The 18,849-nt window shown below is 37.3% G+C and overlaps 1 protein-coding gene and 1 long non-coding RNA gene across 4 annotated transcripts in view; both read left to right on the forward strand.

The window, feature by feature from the left end:
* The first annotated feature begins 396 nt into the window (after nucleotides 1–396).
* LOC309499804 (C-type lectin domain family 10 member A-like) overlaps nucleotides 397–18,849 on the forward strand; it is a 49,222-nt gene continuing 30,769 nt past the window's right edge. For 2 of the 3 annotated variants that reach the window (XR_014206352.1, XM_082171288.1), the window contains exons 1-9: nucleotides 397–1,001; nucleotides 1,459–1,545; nucleotides 1,808–1,903; nucleotides 1,990–2,088; nucleotides 2,289–2,393; nucleotides 2,565–2,618; nucleotides 2,796–2,870; nucleotides 4,986–5,143; nucleotides 5,227–5,336. Coding sequence is in view for 2 of the 3 variants with exons in the window: in XM_082171288.1 (XP_082027414.1) it covers nucleotides 935–1,001; nucleotides 1,459–1,545; nucleotides 1,808–1,903; nucleotides 1,990–2,088; nucleotides 2,289–2,393; nucleotides 2,565–2,618; nucleotides 2,796–2,870; nucleotides 4,986–5,143; nucleotides 5,227–5,336 (851 nt within the window). In the remaining variant the exon portion in view is untranslated. Of the gene's footprint in view, nucleotides 1,002–1,458; nucleotides 1,546–1,807; nucleotides 1,904–1,989; nucleotides 2,089–2,288; nucleotides 2,394–2,564; nucleotides 2,619–2,795; nucleotides 2,871–4,985; nucleotides 5,144–5,226; nucleotides 5,337–6,320; nucleotides 6,842–18,849 lie in introns of those variants that run through there. The other variant, XM_082171287.1, reaches the window with a different exon arrangement.
* On the forward strand, nucleotides 15,431–16,790 carry LOC309500104. The gene is made up of 2 exons (XR_014206485.1): nucleotides 15,431–16,573; nucleotides 16,615–16,790. It is a non-coding gene; the product is annotated as an uncharacterized lncRNA (long non-coding RNA).

Genomic DNA, 18,849 nt, shown 5'->3' on the forward strand with positions numbered 1-18,849 from the left:
TCTCTTGTGAGTGGATTTTGCTCATGTAAACGGTTCCTTTCTGGTTCACACATTTGTATTGCATGCATTATGAAAGTATTTTCCACAGTGTTTCATGGTCATGACATGGAAGAACGACTGGATGGACATTAGACAATTTAGTGTCACTATCTCCTGAGAGCATGCATAATGGATAAGTCTTTAGCTGTACTTTTGAGTGTTCTTGAATGTTTATTTCATGGGCCTGTGCACTTCCAGTTATTCTAACTCTAGGAATGAGGTAAAATACCCACAAATGTTGTGTTAAACTTGTATTTACTTTACAACACTCCTTGAACTTTGAAATAAATGATACAGCTCACAATATTAGATGCATTAAGCTGATAGCCACTCATCCGTATGCTTAAAGGTCTGATGATTAGTATTTTCATGCATCTGTATAAAAAGCAAGACACAGGATTATTCAGGGTGGCCTCAAACGTTATGCTCCTAATAGCATCATATTGCTTCTGTGCATTTGTACATTCTGTCTTTGTTTGCAAAGCAACTCGATATTAAATTATCCTTAGAAACCGTTAACAGATCAAGTTCTACGTATGAATCAATCTCGATTCCCTAATTCAGGACATTTTTACATGTTTGAAAGTTCAAGCTCAGCACAAATGCAGTGTTTTGCTCAATGCACACTCAGCTTAATGATTTGATTAGAAGTGCTATCAGAAAGAATTAAGACGCACAAGTAAAAAGACTAAATAGCAGGTGACCAAATGAAAACCTAGATCTTTTTGGGTGGGGAGAGGGGGAAGTCTTGTAAAACTACTATTATCGTCTCAAAATGTGGAAGTGAAATTTCTTTAATTTACATGATTATATATATAGGAGGTGGTGTTTTTCATTTCAACTATAAGAAGCAAATTACTTCAATTTGCTCACATTATATTGTCCTTTATAGAAAATGGATTCTTCTGAAAGATACGTTAAAATGGAGATGGACTGTGAACCAAAGAAATCATTTTGGAGAGGTTTGGAAGATTTACAATATCACATTCAGTTGGAGAAACTATCTTAAAGCTTTTACAGCATGAGTGAAATGGAAAATGTTTCGCAGTTACATTTATTTTAATGTCTTAAACTTTTTTTAATCATTATTTCAAAAGCAACTTTTATATTTGAAATGTAACTGGAATCTCTTTTAACCAGTGAACCTTCAACAATTAATCATGTTCATGCTAATTATGGATATATATATATTATTACTTCTCGTACTATGATGATTTAAACAAACTTCTAAGTATAAACTTGGGTATGTCACTTGTTCCGGCACCATTTTGCTACAGACATGAATAATATCTCAAAATGTGTGGAAAAATGCAAAAAGAATTAAAACATGGCATTGCAAAATTAAAATATTACATTTCGACATTGTATATGTGATATTATCAATATAAATGAATCAAGGAATTTGTATGTTTTCTTCAGGTTGCTTAAATCACAGACAAACTGGCATCCTTGTGCTTCTAGGAACAGTTTGCATGATTTTTTTCATCATCATGACTTCTGTCATCTGTGAGTTATTAATGAAATACTGTCTTTAGTGTTTTGCTACTAGACTGCTTTAATTTATCACTGGTGTGGATACGGACTGCAACATCTTTGTGTTTTTAGTGTGACAAATACTGTGAACATGGACTTTTTATGTTCAAGATCAACATTTACTAAACTGCTAATTGTGATATGAACTGAACTGCTTTGCTCTGAGCTATTTGAATTAGCATATGAATATATAAAATATTTGCAGAGAAGCTGAAAAAGTTTGTTTATTTTGAAGATTTGCATCAAGAAAGAAATTTCTCAATGCTGGAGAGTTGGATTAACAGCCATACTTCTGATCTAACCTCAGTCAAATCTGAGTTTCAGACCTCAGGTGAGAACTTCATCATCATCATCATCATCACAGATCAGATTTGATAATGGACTTTTAAACTTTTTTATTTTATTTTTTTTTGACAGGTAGTGACTTAGAAAAGAAGGTTTCTGAGCTGCAGAATTTGGTATCCAGTCTGAGTTCATCTTTGAATATGTCCGGATCAATTAACGCAATGACCAAAGGTGAGTGTCTTGACTGCCGTAACTCTGATGTTTTATTTTGTAAGAGATTGCAAGGATGATAATCTTTTGATAACAAATGAATCATAAACAAAGTTGCAACTGTAAATATATATATATATATATGACACTGCAAATACTCTAAGATATTATAAGTGCATTGATCATTTACTTATTTGTCCCTCTCACTCTATATCCATAAGAAATGCATGAAAAGAAGTTGTCTAATATTGAGAACTTGATTACTGATCTCGGCTTGTCACAGAGTTCACTCGCATCCAAACAAGAGGAGAACCAGCAAAGGCTGGGTGAGTGCTGGACGTATGTTTCAGCTTTGAATCCTCAAATTTAAAACTGCATATTAAGAAGTTGAAGCTGTATATTGATTGGCCCATGATAAAACTTTCTCTATTTCTATGATAAAACTTTCTCTTTCTCTATTTCTATGATAAAACTTTCTCTATTTCTTTCTCTTGTAGTGACCAGTTTGATTTCATCTCAACGGGTTTATTCACGCACACAACGTATCTCGAGTAAGACCTAAAATTATACAAATTAATATAAACGCAAATACTAATTAAAATACAAATGTTAATAAATGTTTCATAAATAAATCTTAAATATGATGTCCTACAGAATTAAGCTTTTCCTGTATTAGAAGAAATCGTGCTGATATGTTGTATTTTTCTGACTTTTGTATTCAACTAAAGTTGGCATGTCAAGCTCAGACCTGGAGAAACTGAAAAAATCTATTCAAGCTCTTTCTTATAAACTATCATTTACCAGTGAGTAAACTCTAAATACATATGCAGCTTCTGTTTTAATGCTGTTATGCAGCAGAATAGCAGGTTATTTTATCAGGCAGCACAACAAGAATTATAGCTTTAATTACGGTATTTGAAGATGGTCAAAGTAAATGAGGAGAAGCACTGTGGCGGGGAAATAATATTCAGTGTTTTCTGGGTAGGATTACATTTATTTAATCTGCATGAGACAAAAAAAATGTTTGCTCTGTAATTTTTACTCGGGGTGTGTAAAAAAAAAAAAGTATTGAAATGCTTAAAGGGATAGTTCACTTTGAAATTAATTTTTGGTATGTTTTAGCTTACCTCAAGGGCATCCAAGATGTAGGTGTCTTTGTTTCCGCAGTAGTTTCAATTTTGATATTTTTAGGTCAAACCGTTCTTGTCTGTCAGTCATATAATGCAGGTCTATGGTCACTGTCTCAAAACACAAGCACAGAGTCCAAATTAAAACAATTCCCCACGTCCAAATTAAACAATTCCCCATCGTAAGTACACATTGATGGCCTAAGACACGAAACGAGCGGTTTGTGTGAGAAAACGAACAGTATTTATATCGTTGTTATCTCTTGAAAACAGCACACGTCCAAATGATCTGACGGCGCGGGCGGGTATAGATATACATAGATGTCGCCTTGGCTACTGCAGTTCATTGGAACGAAACATAGACTGTAAAAAAAGATGGACGACGCCCCTTCGCTCTCTTCCATTGATGAGAACTGAAGCCGCCAGAGTCCCGATATGGCGCTGACATATTGGAACTTGAGTCTGCGCAGTAGCGATCTCGGGACCAGACCTGCGCAGTAGTGAGCAGGAAGTAAAGCCGCGAAATCAACGCTCCGCCCTCACTCTCGCAGAATGCACTCAGGGAGAGTGGATTCTGCACACTTTTTAAAAAATTGATTGCAGTACGACAAGAGGCTTGTTAAAATAAAGTAAATACAATCTCCTCAGTCCTCCGAAGATCCCGAAAAAAATGTCCGTTGGTGCTTCAGTGACTACTTCGCTCAGAGAACCTGTCAATCACAGCTGTCAATCATGACGTTACACCACCGCATCACGTAACTAACTAAAAACCAACTTATTTTTGAAACAGACACTTGAACTTACATCAGCGTGATACAAACGACAGCAAATGAAAGAAACCACCTTTGGAAAAAAGATATTTGAAGTGTAATTTAATTGTTTAGTTGGTCTCACGTCCCGTTGAATAACATGGGGAGGGGGGGCTTATGACCTATACTAGGACCAGTCACCGGGGGGCGATCGAGACGTTTTGGCTTCACTTTTCAGGGCTTGTGCGGCACGCTTGGAACGAAACCGTAGCCAAGCGACATCTAGTGTATATATCTATGTATACACTAGATGTCGCCTTCGCTACTGCAGTTCATTGGAACGAAACCGTAGCCAAGGCGACATCTATGTATATATCTATACCCGCCCGCGCCGTCAGATCATTTGGACGTGTGCTGTTTTCAAGAGATAACAACGATATAAATACTGTTCGTTTTCTCACACAAACCGCTCGTTTCGTGTCTTAGGCCATCAATGTGTACTTATGATGGGGAATTGTTTAATTTGGACGTGGGGAATTGTTTTAATTTGGACTCTGTGCTTGTGTTTTGAGACAGTGACCATAGACCTGCATTATATGACTGACAGACAAGAACGGTTTGACCTAAAAATATCAAAATTGAAACTACTGCGGAAACAAAGACACCTACATCTTGGATGCCCTTGAGGTAAGCTAAAACATATCAAAAATTAATTTCAAAGTGAACTATCCCTTTAAAATCATACAACATCCGTACAGTTAAACAAGAATTTATGATACCACCTCATAAGAAAACTAGTCCTGCCCAAATATTGTTTATGGTGGTGGTTTACCAAAATGAAAATTATATCGATTTCAATAATTGGTCAAGTCCTCATTTGAAAAAAAATAAATACAATTATTTTACTTTGATGTTTTAATTAAATGTGTTGAATGACTAAGTAAAAAAAAAAAAAAAATGTCTTTTGTACTACAACATTATTATGCATTCTCTCTCTCTCTCTCTCTCTCTCTCTCTCTCTCTCTCTCTCTCTCTCTCATAGACTTATTTCCTGGCTGTCCTGAAGCTGAGTGGATCCCATTCAGCAACAGCTGTTACCTGTTCTCTAATGACAAAATGAACTGGACCGAAGCAAAAGATTACTGCGAAGAGCAGAGCGCGTTACTCGTAAAAATAGAAGACGGCTCTAAGAAGGAGTGGGTGTGTAACACACACACACACAAAAACCCTTTTCCTACCTTCCATTCTGTCTTTCAGTGATTCACTTTTATCGCCCTTCCTAGGAATTTGTTACCAACTTCGCCAACTCACAGGACTACTGGGTCGGTCTAACAGACCAGAACACAGGGGAATGGAGATGGGCGGATGACACTCCTTACACCATGGATAAAGCGTGAGTTGAATATAATATAAGCCGCTTTCCGACCAAGTAGTTCTAGGAACTTAGTTCTAGGAACTGTCCACTTCTAAACAGTTCTAAGAACTACTCTCCCCCAAACTCAGTTTTGCTGTTTGCGTTCGCACTGGCCAAGTGGCCATAGGAACTGGTAGGAGGGGTAAGGGAGTGACGCAAGCACGGTGACTTTTATTTTGACGGCGCGACCCACCTTTATTTTGGAGGCGCTGAGAACGCCAGAGCAAACACTGCTCGCATTCTCTGTGTTTATTAGTTAGCGATCTGTCTAACAGTACTGTTTAATATCTTATTAGATAGAACTGTTATAGAAAGTAGACAGTATATGAAAAAAGGTTATTAGCCTATGCCGTGTGGTTGATGTCCAGTGTTGCTAGCTGGGCAGATAAACATAATCATGTTTGGCTTGGTCCCCTCAAAGTTGCGTTGGATTTTCTCTTCAGCATAAAGGTTTAGAGACCCATCTATCACTGTTTTCCATGTTTGTATAGTTAGTTTATGGAGTAAATATATAGGCTATAATCTGTGTTTACATTCTAGCTGTTTTATAAAATGGCGGGTGCTGGTGCTCCGCGTGCGTTCGGTCATCAGCGTACACTAACGTCACGGGTAGTTCCTATAGTGCTGGTTTAGACCCTACTCTGAAGTAGGACCCAAATTAGTTCCTACAAATGGAGTTCCTAGAACTAAAATCGTTCCTAGTTCCTGCGGTGCGAACACGCCGACATCCGGGTACTTTAGCCAATAGTTCTAGGAACTGTGAAAAGGTTCCTCCGGTCGGAAAGCGGCTATAAAATTGATTGGCCATTGCGTTCACGTGCTCAACAGATAGGCCTATGTCTGTGATTGGCAGAAATGCTGGTATCGTCACATTTTTTAAAAATTTCAATACTGACTTGGTGCCGAAGTAACGGTACTTTTAAGGGTACCGTTAGTAACAAATTTTTAATTATATTTTTGCAGACAATGGAGAATTGGGCAGCCAGATGATTGGACTAAACACAACTTGGGAGAGAAAGGAGAGGAAGGAGAGGACTGTGGGCACATTTCATATGATCAGATGCTTAATGACATCCACTGCTCTTCCAAATTGAAGTACATATGTGAAAAGGGAAATTCAGACTAAAAATTGCTGCAGCAAAGTGTCCAAAAGCACTGCGCAAATAGGCTTAGTTTTGAGTGTATTGAGTTTTTGTGAGGTGGTGTGGGAATAGTCCCGAAATTGTTTTTCTTTGTTTGTGTAAATTACAAATCACATTAATGATGTGTTTATCAAAGTTATGGTGTAGTTACTAATATGACTAAATTGATATCTCATTCTACCATATTACAACTTCAACAGTCAACAAATTCACACTGATAATCTGTATATAAAACACTTATAATAATCATAAATAAAATAACTTGTCTTCCTGTCATGCAGTAGAAAGGATCTGAATGATGTCCTGAATATTGTGATTAAAATAAATAATTATTTAAAAATACTTCAAAATGTGTCATTATTTGAAATGATTATTGTGTGATTTGTATTGTTGCACAGAAGCAGTAAGATGAAGCTCATCTCTCTTTTTTTCATGTAAAATTAAATGTATTACTAGGACACCAATTGAACCTTACTGACATGGAGGGCAAAAGTTATAATCACTTAGCAAATCCATGTGCATGGAAAACATTTTGCTAGCTAATGAGAAAATTAGTATCATTTTTGTATTGGTGGATCAACCAAAAGCTTCTCTTTGCTCATGATGTATGCAGGGTTCCCACACCTAGGTTAACCTCAAATTCAAGGACCTTTCAAGGATTTTCCAGGTCCAATACCCTCAAATTCAAGGACCTAACCCTCTGGTCCTCTTCATTTAGGGGTCACACTTGGCTCCGTCACGGTCAAAAGTGACTGAAGCCTTGAAAATAACTTCGTTTTTTTCCAGGAAAACCAATGTAATATATTTTTGTTCAATAATATTTTGGGATTATTATTTTGAATTTTGAAGGGATTTTATGATACTATGCAATATTTATAACATTTTTATGAGCTATTTTTTACATTAGAACTAATATTTTCTTTATATACAGTGTATATAAGTATTTGAACACCCTGCTATTTTGAAAATAAGTATTTGAACACCCTGCTATTTTGCAAGTTCTCCCACTTAGAAATCATGGAGGGGTCTGAAATTGTCATCGTAGGTGCATGTCCACTGTGAGAGACATAATCTAAAAAAAAAGAAATCCAGAAATCACAATGTATGATTTTTGAACTATTTATTTGTATGATACAGCTGCAAATAAGTATTTGAACACCTGAGAAAATCAATGTTAATATTTGGTACAGTAGCCTTTGTTTGCAATTACAGAGGTCAAACGTTTCCTGTAGTTTTTCACCAGGTTTGCACACACTGCAGGAGGGATTTTGGCCCACTCCTCCACACAGATCTTCTCTAGATCAGTCAGGTTTCTGGGCTGTCGCTGAGAAACACAGAGTTTGAGCTCCCTCCAAAGATTCTCTATTGGGTTTAGGTCTGGAGACTGGCTAGGCCACGCCAGAACCTTGATATGCTTCTTACAGAGCCACTCCTTGGTTATCCTGGCTGTGTGCTTCGGGTCATTGTCATGTTGGAAGACCCAGCCTCGACCCATCTTCAATGCTCTAACTGAGGGAAGGAGGTTGTTCCCCAAAATCTCGCAATACATGGCCCCGGTCATCCTCTCCTTAATACAGTGCAGTCGCCCTGTCCCATGTGCAGAAAAACACCCCCAAAGCATGATGCTACCACCCCCATGCTTCACAGTAGGGATGGTGTTCTTGGGATGTTACTCATCATTATTCTTCCTCCAAACATGTTTAGTGGAATTATGACCAAAAAGTTCTATTTTGGTCTCATCTGACCACATGACTTTCTCCCATGACTCCTCTGGATCATCCAAATGGTCATTGGCAAACTTAAGACGGGCCTTGACATGTGCTGGTTTAAGCAGGGGAACCTTCCGTGCCATGCATGATTTCAAACCATGACGTCTTAGTGTATTATCAACAGTAACCTTGGAAACGGTGGTCCCAGCTCTTTTCAGGTCATTGACCGTGTAGTTCTGGGCTGATTTCTCACCTTTCTTAGGATCATTGAGACCCCACGAGGTGAGATCTTGCATGGAGCCCCATTCCGAGGGAGATTGACAGTCATGTTTAGCTTCTTCCATTTTCTAATGATTGCTCCAACAGTGGACCTTTTTTCACCAAGCTGCTTGGCAATTTCCCCGTAGCCCTTTCCAGCCTTGTGGAGGTGTACAATTTTGTCTCTAGTGTCTTTGGACAGCTCTTTGGTCTTGGCCATGTTAGTAGTTGGATTCTTACTGATTGTATGGGGTGGACAGGTGTCTTTATGCAGCTAACGACCTCAAACAGGTGCATCTAATTTAGGATAATAAATGGAGTGGAGGTGGACATTTTAAAGGCAGACTAACAGGTCTTTGAGGGTCAGAATTCTAGCTGATAGACAGGTGTTCAAATACTTATTTGCAGCTGTATCATACAAATAAATAGTTAAAAAATCATATATTGTGATTTCTGGATTTTTTTTTTTTCAGATTATGTCTCTCACAGTGGACATGCACCTACTATGACAATTTCACACCCCTCCATGATTTCCAAGTGGGAGAACTTGCAAAATAGCAGGGTGTTCAAATACTTATTTTCCTCACTGTATATACACTCACCTAAAGGATTATTAGGAACACCTGTTCAATTTCTCATTAATGCAATTATCTAATCAACCAATCACATGGCAGTTGCTTCAATGCATTTAGGGGTGTGGTCCTGGTCAAGATAATCTCCTGAACTCCAAACTGAATGTCAGAATGGGAAAGAAAGGTGATTTAAGCAATTTTGAGCGTGGCATGGTTGTTGGTGCCAGACGGGACGGTCTGAGTATTTCACAATCTGCTCAGTTACTGGGATTTTCACGCACAACCATTTCTAGGGTTTACAAAGAATGGTGTGAAAAGGGAAAAACATCCAGTATGCGGCAGTCCTGTGGGCGAAAATGCCTTGTTGATGCTAGCGGTCAGAGGAGAATGGGCCGACTGATTCAAGCTGATAGAAGAGCAACTTTGACTGAAATAACCACTCGTTACAACCGAGGTATGCAGCAAAGCATTTGTGAAGCCACAACACGCACAACCTTGAGGCGGATGGGCTACAACAGCAGAAGACCCCACCGGGTACCACTCATCTCCACTACAAATAGGAAAAAGAGGCTACAATTTGCACAAGCTCACCAGAATTGGACAGTTGAAGACTGGAAAAATGTTGCCTGGTCTGATGAGTCTCGATTTCTGTTGAGACATTCAGATGGTAGAGTCAGAATTTGGCGTAAACAGAATGAGAACATGGATCCATCATGCCTTGTTACCACTGTGCAGGCTGGTGGTGGTGGTGTAATGGTGTGGGGGATGTTTTCTTGGCACACTTTAGGCCCCTTAGTGCCAATTGGGCATCGTTTAAATGCCACGGCCTACCTGAGCATTGTTTCTGACCATGTCCATCCCTTTATGACCACCATGTACCCATCCTCTGATGGCTACTTCCAGCAGGATAATGCACCATGTCACAAAGCTCGAATTATTTCAAATTGGTTTCTTGAACATGACAATGAGTTCACTGTACTAAAATGGCCCCCACAGTCACCAGATCTCAGCCCAATAGAGCATCTTTGGGATGTGGTGGAACGGGAGCTTCGTGCCCTGGATGTGCATCCCACAAATCTCCATCAACTGCAAGATGCTATCCTATCAATATGGGCCAACATTTCTAAAGAATGCTTTCAGCACCTTGTTGAATCAATGCCACGTAGAATTAAGGCAGTTCTGAAGGCGAAAGGGGGTCAAACACAGTATTAGTATGGTGTTCCAAATAATCCTTTAGGTGAGTGTATATATATATACAGTATATATATACTGTATATAAATGCAATATTTCACATTAAAATAGAGTGGAGGCCTTTAAAATCCATTTTTTTAAGTGAGAAAAGTGCCATCTGGAGGTGTTAAAAAAATAAAAACTTGTGTAATGTTCTGTAACCAACTGTATAGCTCCCTATATAAAGGACGGCTTGAGGGAGAGTAAATCATGGGCTAACTTTCCTTTTAAAGTGAACTACCCATTTAACGTACCAACTAACGTAAATCAAGCAAGCTAGTATGCATAGGCCACGAAGTGTAGGCAAAATAACACATTAGCGGACCGGAGGGAATAATATGGAATTTTTTCCAGAAAAATTCTTGCACAAAGTTACTAAACAAGCAATTTTAAGGACTTGTATCTATTATGTTTGTTTTCAAAACCTTTCCAGGGCCTTGAATTTTTTTTTTTCAGATTCACAAACTTTCAAGGATTTCAAGAACCCGTGGGAACCCTGTGTATGATGATGAGTCTTCTGTACTTACCTGAGACACCCGGTGAAGAAGCTTCAAACATTTAATGCTTTTCACACATCCTGCATCTCTGGCTTCTGTGTAACTGAAATAGCATTTGCAGTTAGTTATGTTACTTTTTTTTTTTTTTTACATTTGGCATACAATTCTTTCAAAGAAACTTGCTTTCAAGGTATCACTTATATGCATTCACTGGGAATCAAAACACATGACCTTGGCATTGCTACTGTTTGAGCTTTAGGAATGCTGTTACAGAAAATTTTATTTTTGACCACATAAATGCAGCCTTGAGGGGCAAGAGACGTCTTTCAAAAACTTTTGTTTTTTAAATCGTACTTATTCCAAACTTTTGACCAGTATTACAAACTAATCATGGTGTAATTAATCTAAAAATCCAACCTTTTGCTATATACTGCTAAAATCATCTGAATTGAGTCAGATTTACTGAACAAAAAGTGTTTGTGTGTCTGTGTGTGGGGAACTTGCATCAAGCCTTTTTCAAACAATGGGTGATCGTAATTTCATCAAAACCAAAAAAAAAGAAAAGAAGGTTTCTGAGCTGCAGAACTTAGTATCCAGTCTGAGTTCATCTTTGAACATGTCTGGATCAATTAACACAATGACCAAAGGTTAGTGTCTTGACTGCCGTAACTCTGATGTTTTATTTTGTTTTATTAGGCCATTTATGGATAATAAATTAAAAAAACTTAAGTATCATGATGATTTAAAAAAAAATCTTTTTAGAACAAAGTTTAAACAAAAATGTCCTCCCTTACTAATGTCTGTTTGGGGTCAAATCTTTAATGCAATGAATTTCTGCATGATTTAAGTGTCTCATCAGCGCATGACTGTTAAACATCTCTTCTCTTTGATACTGTAAAGAGTCTAAGATTTAATACGTGCATAAAATCATTGATTATTTACTGATCATTTGTCCCTCTTACTCTCCAAAAGAAATGCATGAAAAGAAGTTGTCTAATATTGAGACCTTGATGACTGATCTCAACTCTTCACTGAATTCACTCGCATCCAAACAAGAGGAGAACCAGCAAAAGCAGGGTGAGTGTTAGACGTACATTCAGCTTTGAATAATCCTCATATCTAAGGCAAGCTGTATATTTCTATTTCTTTCTCCTACAGATCGCCAAAAGGATTTGATGAACAGTTTGAATTCGGCAGTATCAGCTGTTAGGTCTAGCCAAACACGGGACCGTGTGATTTCAGCTGCGATTTTGCACCATGCACAAAGTAATTTTAGAAATTCTAACTGTATTCATGAAATATCACGTTCTTCAGAATTGTGCTTTTCTTATATTAGAGGTAATCGGGCTGATATATTGTTCTGTTTGGCTTTTGTCTCCGGCTAAAGTGGAGATGGCAAGCTCTCTGAAGGACATGAAGAATACAGTGGAGGAACTGACATCATTAGTTCAAGCTTCGTCTTATAAAATATCATTAACCAGTGAGTAAACTCTAAATTCAAGGTGTAATATTGTGCTTATGTAGTTTTTTTTTTTTTTTTTGCAAAAAAACTCTAAATCTGTAATGGTGCAAAAAATTTTATATACAATAATCACAGACATTCTGAGCAGGATTACATTTCTTTAATCTGCATGAGATGAAAAACAGAAAGAGATTTGCCGTGTAATTATTTGTGAGGTTGGGTGAGGAAAAACTCTGATGTGTTTGATTCAGACGGTATTAAAATCATAGAACATCAGTACAGCCAAATAATATTAATTAAACCTCCTCCCCACAGAGAAAACTTGTCATGCCCAGGGTTTATAGGGAGTTTATAGGCAATGCAAATGCTGTTGTGTGATAAAACCATTAATGACTTTCTTGATTGAATCACGAGAGGAGTTGACTAACCGAGTGTCTCAGAGAGAGGTGGAGTAAATGATGACAGAATGGTTTTGTCTGGGAACTAAAGTGTTAATTTAGTTTTGTCCTCGTACATAGGCTCACTCACATCAGGCTGTAGTGGACTTGAGTGGATCCCATTCAGAAACAGCTGTTACCTGTTCTCTGGTCACTCAATGAACTGGACCCAAGCAAAAGATTACTGCGAAGAGCAAGGCGCGTTACTCTTAAAATTAGAAGACGGCTCTGAGAAGGAGTGGGTGAGTACCAGAAACACACACACACACACACACACTTTTCCTTAACCCTTTCAGGGATAGTGGCCACTGTGAGAAAACACCTTTTTTTATTACCTCTCATATTGCTTTATAATTTAAAGCAGGAATGTTTCCATTTTTTATGGTGTTTTAAGTAGCGGATCGGAGGTCATGTGTTCGCAGTGACTACAACTAGGGATGTTCATTGGGGGTTTTTCTTAACCGACAACCGAAGCTCATTAAAGGGATAGTTCACTTTGAAATTAATTTTTGATATGTTTTAGCTTACCTCAAGGGCATCCAAGATGTAGGTGTCTTTGTTTCCGCGGTAGTTTCAATTTTGATATTTTTAGGTCAAACCGTTCTTGTCTGTTAGTCATATAATGCATGTCGATGGTCACTGGCTCAAAACACAAGCACAGAGTCCAAATTAAAACAATTCCCCATCGTCCAAATGAAACAATTCCCCATCGTAAGTGCACATTGATGGCAGTTCATTGGAACGAAACCGTAGCCAAGCGACATCTAGTGTATACTAGATCACACAATGCACCTTTAAGTGAATTATATGTGTTGCGTATTTATTCCTTATATATATATATATGATTTTATTAAGTTTTTGTTGATATAAGCGCTACTGGTGCATGATGTGAGGATATTTGTATCCTCATGTTCTGTTGTTTATGCTGTTACTTGCACATGCAAAACTAAACCCCTGAAAAACAAATGTTGGTATTTTTAATGGGTCACAGACACTAATCCAGTCTATTTTAATGCAGGTCTATGGTGTATACACTAGAGGTCGCCTTTGCTACTGCAGTTCATTGGAACGAAACCGTAGCCAAGGCGACATCTATGTATATATCTATACCCGCCCGCGCCGTCAGATCATTTGGACGTGTGCTGTTTTCAAGAGATAACAACGATATAAATACTGTTCGTTTTCTCACACAAACCGCTCGTTTCGTGTCTTAGGCCATCAATGTGTACTTACGATGGGGAATTGTTTAATTTGGACGTGGGGAATTGTTTTAATTTGGACTCTGTGCTTGTGTTTTGAGACAGTGACCATAGACCTGCATTATATGACTGACAGACAAGAACGGTTTGACCTAAAAATATCAAAATTGAAACTACTGCGGAAACAAAGACACCTACATCTTGGATGCCCTTGAGGTAAGCTAAAACATATCAAAAATTAATTTCAAAGTGAACTATCCCTTTAACTGATCATTAATCATTAACCGACAAGATTAGAATTAAATTAAAATAGACTGGATTAGTGTCTGTGACCCATTAAAAATACCAACATTTGTTTTTCAGGGGTTTAGTTTTGCATGTGCAAGTAACAGCATAAACAACAGAACATGAGGATACAAATATCCTCACATCATGCACCAGTAGCGCTTATATCAACAAAAACTTAATAAAATCATATATATATATATATAAGGAATAAATACGCAACACATATAATTCACTTAAAGGTGCATTGTGTGATATTTAAGAGAATCTGTTGACAGAAATGCAATATCATATACATAACTATGTTTTCAGTGGTGTATAAAGACCTTACATCAGGGGCGGAGCCAGACGATGCAAACATTCGGGGCTTAGCCCAAACCTAGGGGGGTCCGGGGGCATACTCCCCCGGGAAGATTTTTTTCCCATTTACGTCAGCTAAATGCACTATTTTTCAGGCTGTTTGAGACAATAGAATGCCTAAAAATCTATATACTATCTGGGAAAATAAACACAGTGGTATCTGGTGGCGTGTAAAACTTATAACAGCCCTTGACTGGGGCCAAAACGCCACCATAACTCGCTGATAATAATTTAAGTCTCATGTGTGCAATAAAAGTTCCAAAGACCTGTGTCTTATTAAATTTATTAAATTAGCAATACTCTACTGCTACTATTTATTCATTATTACTGTTCACTATAACAATTCCTTTAATTACGTAAATACTAATACGTGTGTTACATTATTACAGGCGCATCTCAAATTTTGAATATTGTGGAAAAGGTCATTGTGCTGCACCACCAGAACAAGAATGACAGATTAAATTCTCAGGAAACCTTTGCAGGTGTTTTGAGTTGATTAGCTGATTAGCTGTCAGGTCGTATAAAAAAATCTTTGTTCTAAAATTCTAATAGCTACTACATTTTGAGATAGGCGTACTGGAGTTTTGATTTCCATGAGCTGTAAGCCCTTATCATCAAGATTAAAACAATAAAAAGCTGGAAATATTTTACTTTGTATGTAATGAATGTAGAATATATTAAAAAATTACTTTTTAAATTAAAGTATGAAAAAAAAAAAAAAAACTTTTCCATGATATTGATGCATCTGTACTTGGAATTGTTGTCATCAGGAGGAGGAAATATACTTCCTCATGTCTTTCTAATCTTCTTTATCACTATATTATCAATTATCCCACTAATGTGCCGAGATTAGCTGTAAAACATGCCCTGAGATAACTTACCATTTGATACAAGATGTGTGTTTTGGTTTTACGAGCCCCCCTCCCCATGGGCGTCAGTTTGGTTTGAAATGTGCTGGGGACAGAGACGCATTCGGAAGTGCATTTTCAGAAGTGCTGGGTACAATGACGCATTCATTTTTTTCTCTCTTTCGCGCAGGTTATGTTTTGGAAGACGATGTCCTGTAGCTCAGGCACGGCCCCACTTTTCAACAGGCCCACCCAAAAAAAAAAAAAAAAAAAAAAAAAAAACTTTTACTATATTCTAATTTTGTCAATAATTATAAAAAAATCGCCAATGAGCTCATAATTTGTGCTAAAATAGTGTTTAGTTTTAAAAAAACATTTTAAAAAGCTGGTTATATTTTGATGTTTCTGCGCAAGTTCAGCAGACAGTGAGGTTCGGGTTTGTTCCGAATCCGATCAGAGCTCGTGAGTGGAGAGCGCATTTCTGAATATTCCGCTCCGCTCGTCCACTTCGTAAAAGTAATGATTATGAATGATTGTTAATAGGCTATATCTTCATAGAGATATAATTAAACAAAAACTAGTCAAAACACATCTAACAGAACATAGCCTAAGTTGTTTATTTTTTACACCTTGTGTTTTTATTTTGTTTAATTAACGAAATGTCAATCTTCGTGTTTATAACAGAAGATACAATACAATACAAAAATCTTCAAGATGTATAACGGATTGTCACCTTATAAACAGTCCCTTTTTTAATGGAATAATACACCCTTATAATAAAGAAAAAAGCTTCAGTGATAAAGAATATGAACGCAATGCATTTAATTATACATTAAGCGTTTTCCTTTCATAGAAACCCTTTATTATAAGGAAAATAGGTGGCTCTTAACGTGTCTTTCTATGGGAGGATGGCATAGCGGTGCATAGCAAATATTCAATGCATTCAATGAAAATATTCAATGGTATTCAATGCAAAACAAATAAAATAAATAAATTATTGTGGCATTAATTAGCCCATAAACAATATTTATTTTAAAGCCTAAACGAATTTGTTTAAAGAAAAACACCAGCGTTGGGCGTTTGTCTGTATAGGCTAAGTGTTTCAGCCGCCCTTTTCAAACTGGCGCAATAAAATGCAACAGAATTTGATTAGTTAAACATGAAGAGGATTATCCGTCTGGCATGGCCGCTCGCTCTAACGTTAACCTAGATAAATGTTTGCTATTAGGAAGCGCATATCCGAGTGTTTGTGCGGAGTATGGAGCGCGCACTATAGCCTATGTGGATGGATGCGCCGGTGCCATCACTCGCATTTTCCTATCAACAGTGGAAACAACTTAAAATACTCCATTTCTGGTCATACAGAATATAATAATACATCAGTCGCAACTACTTTTATTTGTGTAAACTCACAACAACAAGAAAACGGTGTGCCTTTGTAAAATAAAAGAAAACGAACAGGGCGCGCTTTCATGATCTCTGTGAATTGGAGCGCGCCTCAAAAATGAACTGACAAACAGTGTATAGACAAGCCTCACAGACATGAGAAATATAACTATAAAGTTACTAAAAAAAATGTCCACCAACGAAAAAAAAATCCAATCGAAAGCAAATACGGTAGCTACCATCTGATTATGTAATCCTGTCCGTATGAAAGGCGCATCTAGGCTACATTACAGCGGAGATGTGGAGATAAGTATGCAGGCAGCCTACACTGATTTAGAAAAGACTAGTTCATTAATAAACAATTAAAATGCATAGTTATTTTAAAACGACATAAGATCTCATTAGTAGACATAATTGAGGTGAAAAAATAATATGTATGTGGCAGCAATGCGTCACGTATGATTCTGCTATATTTACTTTTTATAGCTATATTAAATCCATTGGTTCATGAAACATTGATTAAAATTAAGATATAATTAATACAAAACGAAATTCACTTTAAAGAAAGGCAGCTGTTCTGTTTGAGGTCTCTGTGAAAGTTTTAAAGCAGTCTTTTAGTGCCGCTTTCAGAGCGCTCTGGTCCGTAACCGAGAACTGACACGTTGTTTTTTCCCTCATAAATGCGAACACGGAAAATAAAATAAAATGAATATTATAATGTTTTTTTTGTTGGGTCAGACAATGATTACCAAATTTCTCTCTCATATTGCTCCTCACAACCACTGAAAACGGTAAAAAAAATCGAACCAAAAGTCAAATTAATATGGACGGAAGTTAAAAGTGGTGGGTACAAAATGACTCATGACGAAATCTGGGGGGGTACGCGTCCCCCCCGTCCCCCCCGAAATCGACGCCTATGCCCCTCCCCTCGGTTACGTCCATATTAACTTCAGCCGGTTAGCCAGTAAGCTCGCTACGACGCCGGTGAAACATAGAACAGCCCGCCAGCCCCTGATGACAACGACGAAGAAGAAAATGTATATTCTTCTTCATTAGTTTTTATTGGCAGTTGGCAAACAAGCTGAGTGATGCGCGATGAGTTACCGTCCGCCACCACGCACGGTAATAGAGCTTTTGTTTCATTTTTTGCCGCTCCAGTCAGAAAGACTGAGAGGAAATGAAACAGAGTTGAAGTTATTTTAAAAAACCTAAAAGATTCGGGGCTTTTGACAAAACATTCGGGGCTTAAGCCCAATTAGCCACCGCTCCGCCCCTGCCTTACATAATGAACCGTTATGTTTTTATTACCTTAGAATGAGCATTTCTAACTACACACACCGCGGGTCTCCTTACATCGACATGTTTCTACGGTGGCCCTAAAGGGACAAACGCGTTTCGTCACTATGTTGTTCTTCGTGTAAAGAAGCTTGCTAACGTCAGCGACTAAAACACTGACACAATGATGAACAAGTAACAATAATAATTATAAAAACAATAAAAATAATTAGGTAAATATAATTTCTTAATTTATCTTGATTTATCTTCATTTTTCAATGCTGGTAACCTTATGCACAATAGTGACACCAGAATAATAATAAAAAATCATGATTCTGAAGCTGAAAATACTGAATTATTTTAGATAAATATATGCTTACACTCTCACTGACACTAGATACAGGACATTTAAAATTATGCAGGCCACTTTTTAGGCAGACATTTGGCATTATCAGGACCCACAAATATTCCCCCATTGCATTATTATACATTACTATATATAATGTTTAATATATTTTAATGTAACTACTATATATAAATGAAACTTTTTTTAATTTATTTTTTATGGTAATTTTCATTTTGGGTGAACGATACACAATACATATTGCATTTTTGTATTGCGATATATATTTTTACACCTCTAATGATATGTATTGTTGTGGTGATATTAATTGTCTAAAGAGATTTTGCTATGTTGTGGGTATGTTTAGTTGTGAAGTGCATGTCTGCTGAAATTTGTTGACAAACGCATGAATGAGAAAGTAAAAAGAATGAATTAAAAAGAATTAAGCAACTTCTGACTCGACCAATGGCCAAAAGTTGAGGACAGGA

The sequence above is a fragment of the Leuciscus leuciscus genome, assembly GCF_965113295.1.
Source record: "Leuciscus leuciscus genome assembly, chromosome: 5".
Classification (NCBI taxonomy): Eukaryota; Metazoa; Chordata; class Actinopteri; order Cypriniformes; family Leuciscidae; genus Leuciscus; species Leuciscus leuciscus.